The sequence below is a fragment of the Mobula birostris genome, chromosome 3 (assembly GCF_030028105.1).
Source record: "Mobula birostris isolate sMobBir1 chromosome 3, sMobBir1.hap1, whole genome shotgun sequence".
Lineage (NCBI taxonomy): Eukaryota > Metazoa > Chordata > Chondrichthyes > Myliobatiformes > Myliobatidae > Mobula > Mobula birostris.
The window spans coordinates 172136114-172156730 of record NC_092372.1 but is presented as its reverse complement, the minus strand read 5'-3'; the positions used below and the strand labels follow the sequence as shown (position 1 = coordinate 172156730).

The window sequence follows — 20617 nt, the reverse complement described above, 5'->3', positions numbered from 1 at the left end:
TCTGGCAGGCAGCAGTTGTGCCACTTGTGTGAGACCAATAACCTATCTTGTGAACAACTCCACATATTCCGGTGGTGTTAAACTTTAAAGGGCACCATTGAGCACATTGAGGCTGGGATTCAAACAAATTTTGGGATTGCACATTTGCACAGTGAATATATGAAATGCCCTCTCTGAGAAGAAGATGAAGGAAAAGAAGATAATTTAGAGAAATGTGTGAAAAGTGAAATTGACTTTGAATAGCCAATTTTGTTCCTTTCTTTAAGAAGATCAGGAGCTTATAGACTGATGACTCTTAAATCAGTGAAAAGGAATTTATTGGAAAAAATTCTTATGGCCAGGAAGGTACTTGCATTTCACAAAGTATGGACTTAATCGGGATAGTCTGTCTGGTTTTGTGCTGGGTAGGTCCTGACTTTTTGAAGGAAGTGACAAAGATGACTGCTGAGGGTAGGTCAGTGGATATTCTCCGTGGACTTCTCTAAAGCATTTGACAAGGTCCCTCATTTTAGGCTGGACCTGAAGATTAAGTCATATGGGATTCACAGCGGGTTGGTTAATTGGATACAAAATTGGTTTAGACATAGAAGACAAAGGGTAGTGGTGGAGGGGTGTTTATCTGACTAAAGGATTGTGATCAGTGATGTTCATAGAACAGATAACATAGAAATCTACAGCACATTACAGGCCTTTCAGCCCACAATGTTGGGCCGACCATGTAACCTACTCTAGAAACTGCCGAGAATTTTCCTAGCGCATTACCCTCTATTTTTCTAAGCTCCATGTACCAACATAGGTGTTCAGCACCGATCAGTACCGTGATTATATATAAATGATCTGGATTAAAATGTTGGTGGGTTGATTGCTAAATTTACTGATGTGGGCGGAGTTATGGGTAGTGAGAAAGGTTATCAAAGGATACAGAAGGTGGAAATTTGGGCAGAGAAATGACAGATGGAACTTTTTGTGGAAAAATGTGAGGTGTTGTAATTTGGGAGGTCGAACACAAGAGAAAAATATACAATAAATGGCAGGACCATCGGAGAATTGATGTACGGATGAATTTGGGGTGCAAGCCTATAATCCCCCAAAAGTAGCAGCACAAATGGGTAAGGTGGGAAACAAGACCTACAGTGTGCTTGCCTTCATCAATCGGGGCACTGAGGACAAAAGTTGGAAAGTCATATTGCAGCTGTGTAAAAATGTACCTAGGTCATACTTGGAATATTGTGTGCTGATTTGGTTACGCGTTATATGAAGGATATGGTAGATATTGAGAAGGTGCAGAAGAGATTTATCAGGCTACTGGCTGGATTAGAGGCTGTTAAATGTAAAGAGGAGGAGATGGATAACCTTTGTTTACACTGGAGCATCAGAGGCTAAGGGTAGACTTGATACTAGTAGATAGCAAGAGTCTTTTTACCAAAGTTGAAATGTCAAATACTAGAGGACATGGGTATAAGGTGTGAGGGATAAAGTATTCGGAGGATGTGTAATGTAAGTTTTTTTATACAGAGAGTAGTAGGTGCCAGGTGAAGCACTTGAAGCAGGTATAATAGTGACTTTTACAAAGTTAGACAGGCACATAAACAGCCAAGGAAAAGTAGGATATGGAAATTATGCAGGCAGATGGGAATAGTTTAAGTTGATATCATGGCGGTCACAAACATGGAGGGCCATAAAACCTGTTCCACCACTATTGTCCTACGTTTTGTGGCATTTAATAAATGCCGTTGGCTGAAGTACACTGAGCTTTTTTTTATCCTAGCTGTTTTTGATTCATCTTAAAGTTATTGTTGTGTTGTTCTATCAAGGGTCAACCTTGAAAGAAGGAACATATCATGATCCACATATATAATGTAACTAACCTTTGTATGTTTCAGTGCCATAAACGTTACATCCCGGTTTGTGCATCTAACGGAGACACCTACCAGAATGAATGTTTCATGAGGCTAGCTGCATGCATGCATCAAAAAGAGATCATAGCAGTCACAGACAACCCTTGTTACACAGGTGAGTATTATGTATTGGGAAATGGATATAATGAGAAATATGTTCTGCTGTCTACAACACAATTATTGTGATTCATTGATGTAAATATTTCTGCTTGAAGTGAACATATCTACTGACAGATACCTATCTGAAGGGCTTTACTAACTATATATCCAAGGTTAACGATTATATCCACTTTACCTGCCATGGAAGTTAATCAAATAGGAAATTCAATTGCGATTTCAAGCCTTGCTGTAGCATGATAAAGTTTACTCACTGCTTTACAAGGACGCTAGACCACCCAGCTTCTGATCAACCCTTCTGTGGAAGGTGGTGGGCAGGAGCTGAGGCTGAGGATCAGGATTTCAATCAGTTTCTCGGTCTCTAATTGTGTGCCATTGTGAGGCAGGACTATAGCTGGAAATCTAACTCCAACCACAGAGACATGGATTGGAAGAGTTACACAATATGGCAAAATGCTATCTACTCAACTTGTACCTTCCTGAGCTGGTCCCATTTACCTGCATTTGACCCATATCTCTCTGAACATTTCCTATCCATTAGCCCATCCAAATGTATTTTAAACATTATCATTTTACCCCCACTACCACTTCCTTTGGCAGCTTGTTCCATACACCCACTAGCTTGTCTTTTTAAATTTTTCCCTTCTCACCTTAAACCTATACCCTCTAGTTTAAGACTTTAGAGGAGAAAAGACTAGCAATCCAGCTTTTCTAAGACTATCATAATTTTATAAACCTCTACAAGGTCACCACTCAGATTCCTTTGTTCCAGGAAAAAGAGTCCCATTCAAGCCCTCTACCAGCAGCAACACCTTGTTAATCTTTTCTGAATCCTCTCGAGCTTAATCACATTCTTCTGATAGTATGGTGATCAGAACTGAACACAGTATTCCAGGTACAGACTCACCAATGTCCTATACAAATGTAACATGACATCGCAACTCTTGTTCTCAATTCCCTGTCCGATAAAGGCCTTCCTCCCCACTTTTCCCTCAGTGTCACCACTCTCAGAGTGTTTCTACCTTTTCTACTACGTTCTCCAAAGCCCTTCTATTTACTATGTAAGTCTTGCTCTGCTCTAACTTCTCAAAATGCATGATTTTGCAGTTCCCTGAGTTAAATTCTATCTGCCATTCCTTTGCTTCTTTCCCATCTGATCTTGATCGTGATGTAATCTTAGACAACTTTCTTTCCTGTCCACCACACCACCAATTTTGGTGCCCTTGTAAGCATACTAATGTGTCACCTACTGCATATCCAACACCAAAGTTTCCCTAGGGGAAAGTCCAGACCAACATATAGGCAAAGACAACTTAGTATTCTTGTACTGCAACCTCTATAGTTTCTTCTATATATTATGCAGAATTAATCCTTAAATAAAATTACCATTTTATAAAATAATGAGGTTTGTTCTGGGGAGAGTGAATAATGAGAGACTTTTCCCAAGATGAAAGGGTCAAAGGTAAGAGATTACAGGTTCAAAAATCTGGAATGTATTTTCTACATACTGTATGAGATGAATGCTCCAAGGCCTCCTTTGTGGCCTTCTAGAGGGAAGTGGAAAAGTGTATCATGAATAAAAATCTGCAGGATTATGGAGAAAGTGTCAGAGAATTGTTTAGGTAGAGACCCAGTGCAGACAGAATGAGCTGACTAACTTCATTCCCTGTTGTAATGATTCTGGGATTTTATAGTGATTCTTTAATGGGAAAAGAGATCAGAATTAATTTAAAAAGTAGGAAGGGGTGCACAGAGTAAGAGTTTCCAAGGTTTACTCCAGTCTGCCCTGATTGAGCACTGCCATGTCATTTTCCCTGACTGGAAGTGCCACCCTTCCCCCTTTAATCCCTCCTGCTTCAACACGTCTGAAACAACGGAACACTGAGCTGCCAGTCCTGCCCCTCCTGCAACCAAATCTCACTAATGGCTATAATGTCATAATTCCACAAGCTGATCCATGTCCTAAGCTCATCTATCTTTCCTATTATACTCCTTGCATTGAAATATATGTAGCTCAGAACTTTAGTCTCACCATGCTTCACTGTTTGATTCGTGGCTTTATATGTAGGCTTAACAAACCTTCACACTAGAATATTAGTCCCCTTCCACTTCAAGTGCAAACTCTCCCTTCTTTATAGGTCTCACCTTCCCTGGAAGAGAGCCCAATGATCCAAAAATCTGATGCTGTCTCTCCTTAGCCACATGTTAAACTGTATGAACTTTCCATTTCATGTTGACTATCCCGAATCGGTCTCTGTCTTTCCAAATACCTATGTATCCAGTCCCTTAGAATATCTTACAATAAGTATCCCACTACTGATGTCAGGTTCATCAGCCAATAATTTCCAAACTTATTCTTAGAGCTTTTCTTAAACAAGGGAACAGCATTAGCTATCATTCAATCTTGGCACTTCACCCGTGGCTAAGGATATTTTAAATATCTCTACTAGGGCCCCTGCAATGTCTGCATTAACTTTCACCATGTCTGCTAGAGCAATCTCATATCTTCTTTTAGCTCTCCTGATTTCCTTTTGAAGTGTTCTCTTGCATTCAAGCATCTCATTTATTCCTACCTGCCTATACCTGCTATGCACCTCCTTCTTTTTCTTAACTGGAGCCTCAATATCTCTTGAAAACCAGGGTTCCCTAAACCTGTTATCATTGTATTTTATTCTGGCAGGAATACACAAACTCTGTAGTCTCAAAATTCCACTTTTGAAGGCCTCCCACTTAACAAGTACTTCTTTTCCAGAAAACAACCTATTCTAATCCATACTTGCCAGATCCTTTCTGTTAACATCAAAATTGTCATTTCCCCAATTTAGAATTTCAACCACCTATCCTTTTCCATAATTTCCTTTAAACTATAAGCATTATGATCACTAGATGCAATGTGGTTCCCTACACAAACCTGTCACCTGGCCTGTCTTATTCCCGAATAGGAGATCTTCTATCACATTGGGACTTCTATGTACTGATTAAAGAAGCTTTCCTGAACACATTTGACATACTCTTTCCCATCCAGTCCTTTTACAGTATGGGAGTCCCAGTCAATATGTGGTAAGTTAAAATAACCTACTATCACAACCTTATGTTTCTAGGAACAGTCCGCGATCTCTCTACAAATTTGCTCATCTAAATTCAGTGGATGTCGGGTGGTCCATAATATAATCACATTAATGTGGTCATACCTTTCTTATTCTTCATTTCTATCCATTAGCCTCACTCAATGAGCTCTCCAGTCTGCCCTTTCTGAGCACTGCCATGTCATTTTCCCTGACTGGAAATGCCACCCCTCCCCCTTTAATCCCCCCCTGCTTCAACATGTCTGAAACAACAGAACACTGAGCTGCCAGTCCTGCCCCTCCTGCAACCAAGTCTCACTAATAGCTATAATGTCATAATTCCACATGCTGATCCATGTCCTAAACTCATCTATCTTTCCTATTATACTCCTTGCATTGAAATATATGCAGCTCAGAACATTAGTCTCACCATGTTTCAGTATTTGATTTGTGGCTTTATATGTAGGCTTAACAAACCTTCACACTAGAATATTAGTCCCCTTCCACTTCAAGTGCAAACTGTCCCTTCTTTATAGGTCTCACCTTCCCTGGAAGAGAGCCCAATGATCCAAAAATCTGATGCTCTCTCTCCTTAGCCACACGTTAAACTGTATGAGCTTCCTATTTCTTACCTCATTGGCATGTAGTGGGGGTAACAATTCTGAGATTGTAACCCTGGGGGTCCTGCCTTTAACCTAGCACCTACTTCCTGAATTCACATTTCATTCTGTAATTGTGGTTATTATAGCATTTACATCCATTGCTCTAATTGTAATATTCTTCAAGTAAAATTTTATTCTGCAGGTGATTAAAAAAAAGGTTACAGGACCTAAGTAAGCATGTGCTGCCAAAAAGGGGGGAATCTGAGATGAGCTCCTTGTGGAATATTTAAATCTTTAACGTTAATGATGACAGCCAACATTCAGCCCCTGATCTCAGAGTGCCTGGCCATCTCTCTTACACAGGTGTTCTGCAAACCACCTTCATTTGGTGTCTCCAATGCAGAGGAGACTGTTCGAATCCAGCCGGCTCCCCTGCAGGCTTTCCATCCATGCTGGGTTACGAGCTGGTGATCTTTTAACCAATTTCCCCCGGGATCAATGAAGTATGACTATGACTATGACTATTATGAACTCAGAAAAGTGCAAATGGATCATTTCATCAGCTGGAATGATTGTTTGGGTTCCTGAATGTTGGGAAGGAAAGAGGTGAGAGGACAAGTTGTTTACATAGAATATCTCCGCTTCGAGCTAACACAAGCTTATTAAGATCCTAAAATACAATTCGAATTCAATATGGATTTGTACATGCAGGAGACTTTATAGGCCAGAGTTGTAAGTACTTCCTTTAAATTGAAATCTGCGGCTCTTGGTGTAATCTCAGTGAATCTTCACCATACCCTTTTTATGCATTTTCTATATGTATTATGCCAAGAACCTGTGTCTTCCAATTGTGCTTCAATATTGTTATGTATTTAGAGGTTTAATATCATTGGCATAAGTCATGACATTTGTTGTTTTGTACTAGCAGTATATTGTAATATATAATAATAAAAAATAAAGTACAATAAGAAATAGATAATTAAATAGGTAGTGCAAAAAGAGAGCAAAGAAAAGGATAATGAGGTGGTGTACATGGATTAACTGTCCATTCAAAAATCTGATGGCGGAGAGGAAGAGGCTGTTTCTAAAGCATGGAGTATGTGCATTCAGGCTCCTGTACCTCCTCCATGATGGCAGCAATGAGAAGAGGGCATGCCCTGGGTGATGAGGGTCTTTAATGATGGGTGCTGCCTTTTTAAGGCATTGGCTTTTGAAGATGTCTTTGCTGCTGTGGAGGCTAGTGCACATGGTGGAGGTGACTGACTTTACCACTTTCTGTAGCCTTTTCTGACCCTGTGCAGTAGCCCCTCCATACCAGATAGTGATGCAACCAGTTAGAATCCATGGGGTATATTGGTAGGAATTTGCTTGAGTCTTTGGTGACATACCAAATCTCCAAAAAAAAACTCCCAATGAAGTATAGCTGCTACCTTGCCTTGTTTGTTCTATTCCACAAAGTATAATTCCAGGATGAATTAAAAATTCTTGTAACATTTCATGAATTACACACTCCTATTTGTTCATCAATTAGTATCATCTTGAACTCATTTACAGTGCTTTCATCTCAGATCCAGTAGTGAGAGATGACTGCATTATTGGATGAGACAATAAAATGAGATCCTGACAGTGAGAAATAATAGATTGTAAGACATCATTCAGTTAAGGCAAACATCAAAGAAAACAGATTAACTGGTGCTTTATCTTGTTACCTGCTGCTTCTTTTGCCTGTTTTATAATTGTAAATGCATTTCAAAAATTTACCCTTACAATGTCCTATGGAATATCAAGAGCATGTGATATTTTGTACATAAATGTAGCTTGTTCTTTCAATGCAGCGTCAGGGTACTCATCATTTTTAATCTTATTGTCTGGAATTTCTTGCTGTTTGGCTCGGTGGTGGCATTCTCACATCTGAGGCATAAGTCATGAGTTCACGCCTCACACTGAGACATTAGAGCATAATTACTTCTGTACAGAAGGCGTTCTCTGCCTTTGAATAGCCCATTAAGCTGAGGCCTCTGTCTTCTCAGTCTGAAGAAAAAGAACTCAGAGAAATATTTAACAAGTATGAAAATTCTCACAGTCACTTTGCCAACATTTTAATCTCAGCCGATATAATTTTGAAAAAAAGAAGTCTGCTCATTGTACTCTCTGGTGTATAGATTGGTCAATCCTACAATATGGATGATAAAAAAAATGGCAACTAATGTTGAAAATTGTCCTTTAGCTTTGCCTTTGAAATTTGCAGATTGATAACAGCTCAGTTTTTATTTCCATGCAAGACAAATTTTCACTCAGATATTTGTGCAATCTTGATGTGTGCAGTTTGTCTGCTCCACATTCCTCCTTCCACAAGAAGAGACTTTGCTATAACGGTCACCCAGTGCTTGTGAATAGTGCAAAATGTCAGTTAAATTATTGTCTCCTGATTGTGAACCTTTCATTCATTAAAGGAATGCAGTCATATTGAAAGGCTGGCTTCCTGTGACAAGGCTGTTAACTGAAGATCCTGATTAATGACTTTGTCAGAGATAATGAACATTAAATTATGGTAAATGGGTATCTTCTGGATACAAATATTGCTTTAATATTCATTTCCTACGTTGAGAACCCTTAATAAATGTAATGATTGGATTTTCTATAAACACCAACATGCACGGAATAATTGGTTTTGTAAAATATTAATGTAGGTACTTTGAGACATAACTGTACTGTAGTGGATAAATAAAGTGTTGCTTTTAGTATTTACATTGACAAGCCAGTTCTTCTGTCAAAAAAGTTGCTTATTTTGCCAGTTTTATAATAATAACTACAGTTTAAAAACATATCTGTGTAATGGTTACAGGAGGAGAGGAGGAGGAATTAAAGAAATGGGTAATTCAGTTACTTATATTGCCAAGGATACAATCATAGCCATGCAGTTCAATTAACTACTATCATTGGACTGATACTCTAATGCATTAAGTAGACACTCTCCTCTTGTCTCACATCCCATCCCCTAGCATAAAACCACTGATAGAACATAGTCCTACAATCAATTCCCATTCCATTAATGAGAATATACTGAACAAATGTATCACAAAAACAGTGCTTTCTTTTACTTGAATAATTATATTTTTTCCAATAGGCTGTGTGATCTCCTATGCCAAATTTCTCCACATTAACTCTTTGTTGTGACTAATTAAGAAAATTGATGAAGGAAATGCAATGTCATGGATTTTCAAAAAAATTCAACAAAGCCCCATAAAGTTTGATAAAATAAACAAATCCAAAAATTTAGAAGCAAAGAATGCAAAAGCAGAGAAGTTACATTGAATTGGACATGGGACTGGATAAGCTACTGAATAAGAAGGTGTGGTTAAGGTCTTGGAGAGCTGCAAAAAGGATGACTCCAGGAATGGGGGATAATAGCTATAAGATTTAGGTTAGATAAATAGAGGAAATCACTTCCCATAAGTAGATGTTCATAAACCAAGAGACACAGTTTTAAAATGCTGAGTCAAAGATAAAAAGGAGAGATGGAAGGAAAAAGATATGCAAGAACAGTTATGATCTGGAACTCAAAGTTTGTAAGAGTGGTGGTAGTATATTTAATCTAAGCCTATAAAAGAGAGAATAATTTGCAAGGTTATAGAGAAGGTGCAGGAAAGGATATGATTCTGTAGCTGGAAGCAGCAGAGATTTGATGGGCTCCTTCCATGCCGTAACAATTCTGTGATTCACCCTGTGCAGCTCCTCAATATCCAAATCAGCTCATTTTCCTATTCCGGCAACTAACTGAAAGGACGTTTGGTAAGCAAGAGCTTGCATTGGGAAAAATCGATGGAAAATGATAAAATTCCATCTTAACTGGAACATTGGAAATTTAACAGCTCAACATTTTCTCAATCATTCGTGACATACATGTGAAAATTTTTTCGTTTATCTCTTCTACTGCTGAAAATTGAGCAGTTATCTCAGAAGGCTGCTCATATTCCTGTTCTTACTGTTGAAATGCCCTTAGTCAATGGCCTCAGTGGTTCTTGGAGTCCGTTGTTATTCTGTGTCGGCTGTACTTCACTTGTGCCACCATAATGAAGTGCAGTTAGTGCTAATCAGGTGACGTTCCAGGCTAAAGGCTGATTCATACTTGTGCGTATGGGCTACACAGTAGGCCTGATTTATACTTTTGCATAGCTCCACACCGTAGTGAGCCTGCGTAGTTGTGTCTGCGTCGGTCTGCAATTTACCGCCAAAACACTAGTTGGCGGTGGGATTTCTATGCCACTGTGTTGAGTTTCTTTGTGAGAGACATGGACGAGGAAATGCATTTCAAATACTTTAGGATGTCAGCAGGTAGATTTGACAATGTGGTTCATCGTCTCCAACCATTTATTTTGCACCAGTGTACAGATATGGCGGAGAAAAGCAACCAGAAATGCGTATGAGGAAATGCGATGCTACCAGGCGGACCTATCACAGTTGTTGTGGTCTGCGTCGCCGCGATGCGTGAGTTACATTTTTGGGGAGGTGCGCGTCACCCTATGGCATACGGTACAGTGTAGGGTACGCAGTACCTATGGTGTACATTTGACACCGAAGTATAAATTGGGCTTAAGGTCTCTAACATTCATTTTAAGGCACCAAAGGCAGCATCCAGATTCTGCATAGCCATGCTAAGACCCTGTGGGAAATTCATTTATTTACGTTAATTGCAGTTTCATGGAGATGGCTCTGTGCACTAAAGAATGCATCCTGTGACATTATCTCACTTCCCCCTTAATCTACATTCTTCCAGACTGTAAACAATTGGCCTCAGGCTGTCAGGAGAGGGAAGGAAAGTGCCCAGATAGTGGAGAGCACACCTGTGGCTGTCCCTCTCAGCAACAAAAATCTTATTCTAGATACTGTTGAGGGGGATGACCTGACGGGGGACACCCACGGTGACCGGGTCTCTAGCACTGAGCCTGGCGCTGTTGTGCAGGAGGGAAGGAGGGAGAAGGGGAATGCGGTAGTCATAGGGGATTCCATAGTCAGGGGAACAGACAGGAGATTCTGTGAGCCTGATAGAGATACCCGCATGGTGTGTTGCTTCCCAGGTGCCAGGGTACGGGATGTCTCAGATCAGGTCCAGAATATTCTGAAGGGGGAGGGCGAGCAGCCAGTTGTCTTGGTACATGTTGGTACCAATGACATAGGTAGGGCAAGGAAGGAGGTCCTGAAGAGAGATTTCCGGGAGTTAGGAAGGAAGCCGAGAAGCAGGACCTCCAGGGTAGTAATCTCGGGATTGCTATCTGTGCCACGGGCTAGCGAGGGCAAGAAAAGTAGGATCAGGCAGATGAATGCGTGGCTGAGAGACTGGTGCAGGGGGCAGGGCTTCAGATTCTTGGATAATTGGGATCTCTTCTGGGGGAAGTATGACCTGTTCAAAATGGACAGGTTACACCTGAACCCGAAGGGGACCAATATCCTGGCGGGAAGGTTTAATAGAGCTGTTAGGGAGGGTTTAAACTAATTTGGCAGGGGGATGGGAACCGGAATAATAGAGCGGAGGAAGGGGAAAACAGAAATAAATCTAAGATAGTGAGCAGTAAAGATGTCAGGAAAGACAGGCAGGTGATGGGGCAAATTTGTAGCCATTGGGATGAGTTGCAGTGCAATAAAGTTGCAGTGAAATCAAAGCGAGAGGTATCAAATACTGGTCTTAAGGTGTTATACTTAAATGCACACAGCATAAGGAATAAGTTGGATGATCTTGTTGTACAGCTACAGATTGGCAGGTATGATATTGTGGCCATCACTGAGACGTGACTAAAGGATGCATGTCTCTGGGAGCTGAACATCCAAGGATACATGGCGTGTTGGAAGGATAGGAAGGTAGGCAGAGGGGGAGGCGTGGCTTTATTGGTAAGAAATGATATTAAATCATTAGAAAGAGGTGATATACGATCAGAAGGCGCAGAATCTTTATGGGTTGAGCTAAGAAATCGCAGGGGTAAAAGGACCCTGATGGCAGTTATTTATAGGCCTCCAAACAGCTGCAGGGATGTGGACTACAAATTACAACAGGAAATAGAAAAGGCTTGTCAGAAGGGCAGTGTTATGATAATTGTGGGGGATTTTAACATGCGAGTGGATTGGGAAAATCAGGTCGGCACTGGATCTCAAGAGAGAGAATTTGTAGAATGTCTGCAAGATGGCTTTTTAGAACAGCTTGTTGTTGAGCCCTCTAGGGGATCGGCTGTACTGGATTGGGTATTGTATAATGAACCGGAGGTGATTAGAGAGATTGAGGTGAAGGAACCCTTAGGAGACAGTGATCATAACATGATTGAGTTCACTGTGAAATTTGAAAAAGAGAAGCCGAAATCTGATGTGTCAGTATTCCAGTGGAGTAAAGGAAATTATAGTGGCATGAGAGAGGAACTGGCCAAAGTTGACTGGAAAGGGACACTGGTGAGAAGGACAGCAGAGCAGCAGTGGCTGGAGCTTATGCAAGAAGTGAGGAAGGTGCAAGACAGGTATATTCCAAAAAAGAAGAAATTTTCAAATGGAAAAAGGATGCAACCGTGGCTGACAAGAGAAGTCAAAGCCAAAGTTAAAGCGAAGGAGAGGGCATACAAGGAAGCAAAAATTAGTGGGAAGACAGAGGATTGGGAAGTTTTTAAAAGCTTACAAAAGGAAACTAAGAAGGTTATTAAGAGGGCAAAGATTAACTATGAAAGGAAGCTAGCAAATAATATCAAAGAGGATACTAAAAGCTTTTTCAAGTATATAAGGAGTAAAAGACAGGTGAGAATAGATATAGGACCAATAGAAAATGATGCTGGAGAAATTGTAATGGGAGATAAGGAGATGGCAGAGGAACTGAACGAGTATTTTGCATCAGTCTTCACTGAGGAAGACATCAGCAGCATGCCAGACACTCAAGGGTGGCAGGGAAGAGAAGTGTGAGCAGTCACAATTACGACAGAGAAAGTACTCAGGAAGCTGAATAGTCTAAGGGTAGATAAATCTCCCGGACCAGATGGAATGCACCCTCGTGTTCGGAAGGAAGTAGCTGTGGAGATTGTGGAGGCATTAGCGATGATCTTTCAAAAGTCGATAGATTCTGGCATGGTTCCGGAGGACTGAAAGATTGCAAATGTCACTCCGCTATTTAAGAAGGGAGCAAGGAAGCAAAAAGGAAATTATAGACCTGTTAGCTTGACATTGTTGGTTGGGAAGTTGTTGGAGTCGATTGTCAAGGATGAGGTTACAGAATACCTGGAGGCATATGAAAAGATAGGCAGAACTCAGCATGGATTTTTTAAATGAAAATCCTGCCTGACAAACCTATTACAATTTTTTGAGGAAATTACAAGTAGGCTAGACAAGGGAGATGCAGTGGATGTTGTATATTTGGATTTTCAGAAGGCCTTTGACAAGGTGCCACACATGAGGCTACTTAACAAGATAAGAGCCCATGGAATTATGGGAAAGTTACATATGTGGATAAAGCATTGGCTGATTGGCAGGAAACATAGAGTGGGAATAAAGGGATCCTATCCTGGTTGGCTGCCGGTTACCAATGGTGTTCCACAAGGGTCCATGTTGGGCCGCTTCTTTTTATATTGTACATCAACGATTTGGATTATGGAATAGATGGCTTTGTGGCTAAGTTTGCTAATGATACGAAGATAGGTGGAGGGGCCGGTAGTGCTGAGGAAACGGAGAGTCTGCAGAGAGACTTGGATAGATTGGAAGAATGGGCAGAGAAGTGGCAAATGAAGTACAATGTTGGAAAGTGTATGGTTCTGCACTTTGGCAGAAAAAATAAATGGACAGACTATTATTTAAATGGGGAAAGAATTCAAAGTTCTGAGATGCAACAGGACTTGGGAGTCCTCGTACAGGATACCCTTAAGGTTAACCTCCAGGTTGAGTCATTAGTGAGGAAGGCGAATGCAATGTTGGCATTCATTTCTAGAGGAATAGAGTATAGGAGCAGGGATGTGACGTTGAGGCTCTATAAGGCACTGGTGAGACCTTACTTGGAGTACTGTGGGCAGTTTTGGTCTCCTTATTTAAGAAAGGTTGTGCTGACGTTGGAGAGGGTACAGAGAAGATTCACTAGAATGATTCCGGGAATGAGAGGGTTAACATATGAGGAACGTTTGTCCGCTCTTGGACTGTATTCCTTGGAGTTTAGAAGAATGAGGGGAGACCTCATAGAAACATTTTGAGTGTTGAAAGGCATGGACAGAGTGGATGTGGCAAAGTTGTTTCCCATGATGGGGGAGTCTAGTACGAGAGGGCATGACTTAAGGATTGAAGGGCGCCCATTCAGAACAGAAATGTGAAGAAATTTTTTTAGCCAGAGGGTGGTGAATCTATGAAATTTGTTGCCACATGTGGCAGTGGAGGCCAAGTCATTGGGTGTATTTAAGGCAGAGATTGATAGGTATCTGAGTAGCCAGAGCATCAAAGGTTATGGTGAGAAGGCTGAGGAGTTTTGCTAAATGGGAGAATGGATCAGCTCATGATAAAATGGTGGAGAAGACTTGATGGGCCGAATGGCCGACTTCTGCTCCTTTGTCGTATGGTCTTATGGCCAGTTGTCAACAGTGTAAGTTATTGCAGAATTTCAGCAGCCCTTAAGTAGTTATTTTATGAATGGCCTCCTGGGCACAGCACCTGTACCCAGACATCCCACCTCTCTTGGAAGTTCCGGGAGTCTCCCGCATATCAGTAGTGGCTCCCTGACGCCCGGAAATTATATACAATATCCTGGAAATAGATTTTTTTGAGAGGGAGGGGGAGAGCGAGCATCCTGATTGGTCTCTCTTCGTGCTAAGAGTGGTCCCCAACCACCGAGCTGTGAGGAAACAATATGATTTGGCGATATGAAACGATATGAGTCATTTGCAACTTTCCTCATTCCCTGTTACGCACTGTTGAATTTTAATGCACACGAGGTCATCAGTGACCCAAGACGTGCAAAGGAATGGGTCTGTGATCCAGTTGTGAATGTCCCCAGTGAATCATCCATGTCAGCGCAGGAAAAAATCAACTCCTCGAGCTTGCAAATGACGGTGGGCTGAAAAGTATGTTTGACATAACATCTCTGCCGGCATTCTGGATCAAAGACAGGGCTGAATATTCTGTGATAGCCACGAAAGCACTGAAAACGTTGCTTCCATTTCCGACATATCTCTGTGAAGTGGGGTTTTCTGCAATGAATGCAACGAAAACTAAATTGCGGAATAGACTGGACATAAGGAACCCCCTTCGAGTATCGCTGTCTCCCATCACCCCTCGATAGGACCGTCTTGTTGCAGGAGAACAAGCCCAGGGCTCCCACTGATTCAGCGATATTTGTGTGTTGCAATGATTTTATATGTTCATACGGGGAAAATATGCGCTGTGTGTTTAATATCCAAACGTTACCTAAAATGTTATGATGCAATTGACTTATCACCTATATTCCGGTTGTGATTAACACCCCCGCCCCGGTTGGCCGGTCCGCAAGAAAATTGTCAATATTAAACCAGTCTGCGGTGCAAAAACAATTGCGAAGCCCTGCTAAGTAGACCTATAAGTTTTCTCTGTGGGCAGGCTTTACAGGCGACCTCAAAAATAATGACAGTGTTGCTCGCTGCACTGTTTGCAACAGTGACTTTTCTATTGCCCATGGTGGGTTAAAATGTAAAAGACATGAATGATGTCCTACTTGATGATCCCAAACTGCCTGTAGACTTACTTAAAGTTGTAACAGAATAAACATGATAATATAATATAATATAAGTACATATTTTAATGTCACATTTTCTGCATATACTCAACTTGGTTTACAGATTTGGCAAAATCACTAAACAAAGTATTACATACATCCTTGGAGCTGGACCGTGGGGGGGGGGATATGGGGTTGTGGGGGGCGGGGTGCTTCCTCCCTGAAATGGTGGTGCTACCTCCCTGAAATGAGTTTTTGCAGGGTGGGATGTCTGTGTACCTAGATTAAATCTCAAAGAAAGCTGTGCTCTTGGACACGGTCCTTTCACCATGCTCTGCTTCTAGTTGCCATGAACTACAAGGCACCACAACTATCAACCTGGCTGAATCGATTAATTGTCAACACTTTGAAGGTGCATCATTTGTGAAGTGCATTGACCCCTGCAACAACTTTGAAAAAGTTTGAGTTAGTCCTAGCAATGTAAAATTTCCAGGATTACCTATTTAATATGAAGATGTGCATCCAGTTGAACAAAAGTCAACATGATTGCTGTTGTTCAACATTTAGTTTGCACGTATTTAATTTTGAAACCAGATACCTGGAAAGTCCAAACTCAAGAGTTAACGATGATTAAACTCCACAGTCATTCAATACATTTTCCTCTTGTTCATATCTTCACCCTCCCCAATTAAGTACTTTCCTATAGCATCTGCTCCTATCCCTGCACAAATCTATGGTGGAGGACAAGGAGTCTAGTACCTTAGCTGTTTATCCACTGAGAGAACTGTCGCCTGATGGGGTTCATTGCATTAGATCCAGTATGGCCTCTATCCTAGTCAGCCTGTGTCACACCTAACAAATTCCAACCTTTCTAAACATTTTGCAGTAAGGAAGTGCCAATCAGTATTAAAGAAGTTGAAGTCTCCCAAAGCAACAATCCAGTTATTTTTGCACCTTTTCAAAATCTGCCTCCTGATCTGCTCCTCAATGTCTCTGTTGCTACTGGGAGGAGGGCAGTGGGGTCTATAGAATACTCCCACTGGAGTGATTGCTCTGTGCCTGTTTTTGACTTAAACTCATACTGACTCAATGGATGATCCCTCCACAAACTCCCTTTCTATAGTTATGATACTATTCCTGATACCACTGCCCCCATCCCTTTTACCTCCCTGCCCACCCTTTTATGGCTAATATGAGAGGGCATAACTTTAACGTGGTTGGAGGTAAGTATAGAGGGGATATTCAAGGCACATAAATGAAAGAGAAATGGAGGGCTCTATGGGAGGGAAGCATTGTAACTGTGGGCCAAAGGGACTGCACTGTGTTGTACTGTTCTATATTCTATATTCTCTGTGTCTGGCAGTATCTGCGAAAAGTAAAATAAATTTAAGATATCAAATTAAAGACTCTTTGTCAGAACAGTGAAAGAGCGAAAACAGGTCGCAGAGGAGGTGGGAGGGAGGTATAGATGGATGGAATATTTCTGTTAAAATGTGGCTTGGGTTCCTATTGTGATATGAGGTTGACAGTGGTATCTGGTTGATAGATTAATAAGACAAGTTTGAATGAGAGAGAAGATGAACAAAGAAATATAAAAATTAAACAATAAAGACAATTAAGGAAAGTAAACAGAGCTGTAGGAAGTGCCTGGCAGGCAGGTCAGGCCATGCCAGCAGTCAAGAAAAACTGAGCCACCAATAGGAATGAATGACCTTCAGCAGAACTGATAGATCTTATAGAAAAAGAGAAAGCAAGCTACCAGAAAATGTTGAAGTCAGCCCAATTGAGAAGAAGAGTCTTTGATCTGAAATGCTTCTCTTTTCATGGACACTGCCAAGTCAATTGGGTGTTGCCTGCATTTTTTTTGCAATTTGTGTTATTACTGGGGCTTTTCTTTGTGGCTTTCTATTAATTAATCATTGAGTAACATTCATTGTAAGGCTTGATGAGGATTGTTAGGGTCACTAAAATGATGACAGTTGCTGCTCCTGACAGTTGCCATGAAATTGAATTGCTGAAGCTGCAGGTCAGTGTTGCGTCAAAGTGAAAAGCTACTAGCATGGGTGGAGCATTGGCTGATTGGCAGAAAACAGGGAGTGGGAATAAAGGGATCCTATTCTGGCTGGCTGCTGGTTACCAGTGGAGTTCACAGGGGTTGGTGTTGGGACCACTGCTTCTTACAATGTATGTCAGTGATTTGGACTATGGGATTAATGGATTTGTGGCTAAATTTACCGATGGTACAAAGATAGGTGGAGGAGCAGGTAGTGTTGAGGAAACAGAGAGCCTGCAGAGAGACTTAGATAGTTCAGGGGAATGGGCAAAGAAGTGGCAAATGAAATACAATGTTGGAGAGTGTATGGTCATGCACTTTGGTAGAAGAAGTAAACGGGCAGACTATTATTTAGATGGGGAGAGAATTCAAAATGCAGAGATGCAAAGGGACTCGGGTGTCCTTGTGCGATATACCCTAAAGGTTAAACTCCAGGTTGAGTTGGTGGTGCAGAAGGCGAATGTAAAGTTTGACATGCATTTCTACAGGTGTAGAATGTAACAGAAGGGATGTGATGTTCGGGCTGTATAAGGCACTCATGAGACCACACTTGGAGAATTGTGTGCAGTTTTGGGCTCCTTGTTTTAGAAAGGATATACTGACATTGGAGAGGGTACAGAGAAGATTCACGAGAATGATTCCATAAATGAAAGGGTTACTGTATGAGGAACATCTGGCAGCTCTTGGGCTGTATTCCCTGGAGTTCAGGAGAATGAGGGGGGATCTCATAGAAACATTCCAAATGTTAAAAGGCCTGAACAGATTTGATATGGCAGTTATTTCCCATGGTAGGGGAGTCTAGGAAAAGAGGGCACAACTTCAGGATTGAAGGACATCCATTTAGAACCGAAATGCAGAGAAATTACTTTAGTCAGAGGATGGTAAGTCTAGAATTTGTTGCCACGAGCGGCTGTGGAGGCCAAGTCATTGGGTGAATTTAAGGCAGAAATAGATAGGTTCTTGATTAGCCAGGGCATCAAAGGGTATGGTGAGAAGACAGGGGAGAGGGGATGACTGGAAGAATTGGATCAGTCTATGATTGAATGGCAAAGCAGAATTGTTAGGCTGAATGGCCAACTTTTGCTCCTATATCTTATGGTCTTAAAAGTTGGGATGGGATTCTAGCAATAGGGTTTATCAACAGGAATTTTATCTCCTGGTAGAACTCCTGTCTGTGCAGCATAGACTTCAATATCAGTTGATAAACCAGGTGACTCAAATATGTACTCAACAGTGGAAAATGTGTTGTACCTTGGTTCTTAGTATCATTCCTTGGAGTATTTTTGTCCAAGCAGTCAAAGGGAACAGTTGGGTGTGACATATCTCCTCATCAGAAATTCTTCCTTACTTTTATGTTATTTAATAAACAAACTCCCTTTTGATCTGACCCATTAACTCTGCTTCACTATCCACAAATACTGCCAGGCCAGCTAATGTTTCCAGCATTTTCTGTTTTGAGTCCCTTTTGGCTTGATTATTTTTGATAGCTTTGTTCAGCCTTAATTTACTAGAAGAAGCTGTGTAGGTAAGGTTGGTAATGAAAGGTATAAATGCAGTTTGAAACCAGTACATAAAATATAATCTCCTTACAGACAAGAACAATAAGTGGTTGTGAGGTAACAGTTAAAGCACAATTTCTATTTAATCTCAGTGGTATGCTGTAAGGCAGAATCAAATCACTAAAAAAGTGTGAAACATCTGATGCATATATTCAGTGTAACGCTATCACAGCTCAGGGATTTGGAGTTCAATTCTGACGCAATGCTGTAAGGAGTCTGTACGTCTTCTCTGTGGAGTGCATGGGTTTTCCCCAGATGCTCCGATCTCCTACAGTCCAAAGTCGTAGCTGGCAGGTTAATTGGCCATTGTAAGTTGTCCCGTGATTAGGTTAAGCTTAATGGAGTTTGTTGGGGGTAGCTGGGCGACATGCCTCAAAGGGCCAGAAGGGCCCACTCCGAGTGAAATTAAGACAAATCAATTAAAATTGGCAAGATTCTACACTCCTGCTGCTATTCGGCTTAGGTTTCTGAAATAAATGTGTTCATTGTTGTCTTATGATTCTCGCAGAGTCTCTGCTTAAGAAATCAAGAAGCAACAATATAAATGAATAATTCCATGAACACAAATTAGAAGCTTAAGGGAAGAGTTCTAATTTTGTTTTAATTATCAAACCTATAAAAAGTTTATAGAATTTTTAACACAGCCTTATTTTTTTTTACTTGGTGCTGTAACATTTAAAATTGGAAAATGCTGAATATACTATGAAGTTAGGGAACATCTGTGGAGGGAGAAACTGAGCCAATACCCTCTCACAGAACAGCCATTGACCTGAATTGCAGTAGAGGAAACAAATATATCTGAGCCTAGCATTTCTGCTAGGATGTTGAACTATATATTTGTTCGAACTATTGGCATCAGCAAGATAACATGTAGGCTAATATCTCAGATCTGAGTCAATTTTAAACTTACCATTCCAGTAAAGTTAAGCAAGTAAAATCAGCCAGGAGACTTAATAAATGTCAAACTGCCCCATCTGAATTTAACCTGCTCCTTAAAGTACGAAAATGGGAGGTGAAGATAGAAGGGACAGTAAAAGGTTAAATTTGCAAATGTAGCTTAGCGCCAAGCACCATGTTAACTCAGAGGTCTGATCTACTTTCATCCCGCGACTTCTCACCAGGTTCTTGATTAGACATGGTTTCAAAGGTTATGGGGAGAAGGCTGGGAACTGGGGTTGAACTGAGGAGAAAATGAAGGATCAGCCATGATTGAATGGTGGAGCAGACTCAATGGGTCAGATAGTCTAATTCTGCTCTTATTACATCCTAATTATGTCTTATGGTCAAATGACGGTAGTACGAAGCAATGGATATAAAATAGGTCCAAACAGGAGAGCATTTTGCATTTTTAGCTTTAGCCCCTTTGCCCAATATAAAATGTTTTGGACTTTTGTATCTTCAGTTCCCCTCAGCCCTCCTTCTCTGTCATGTAACATCTGCTCTCTAAACCCCTCCCAAAATCCCATTTGCCTGTAACTTACCTGAACGGAACTCCTCTCTACTGAACAACTGCTGTTCCTATCTAAGCCTACTGATCTCAGCATGCAACTGAAACTTGGGAATTATTCTGTCTTCATTGTGATGTTCAGGAACCATTGGCATTCACCTGCACAGTCATCCAACCAAATGTTT

The 20617-nt window shown here is 41.0% G+C and overlaps 1 protein-coding gene across 1 annotated transcript in view; it reads left to right on the top strand.

Moving 5' to 3' along the window:
• LOC140194753 (tomoregulin-1-like) overlaps positions 1 to 20617 on the top strand; it is a 287906-nt gene that overhangs the window by 188341 nt on the left and 78948 nt on the right. Inside the window, exon 3 of the mRNA XM_072252017.1 lies at positions 1884 to 2013. Within this exon, the coding sequence (XP_072108118.1) occupies positions 1884 to 2013 (130 nt within the window). The remainder of the gene's footprint in view (positions 1 to 1883; positions 2014 to 20617) is intronic.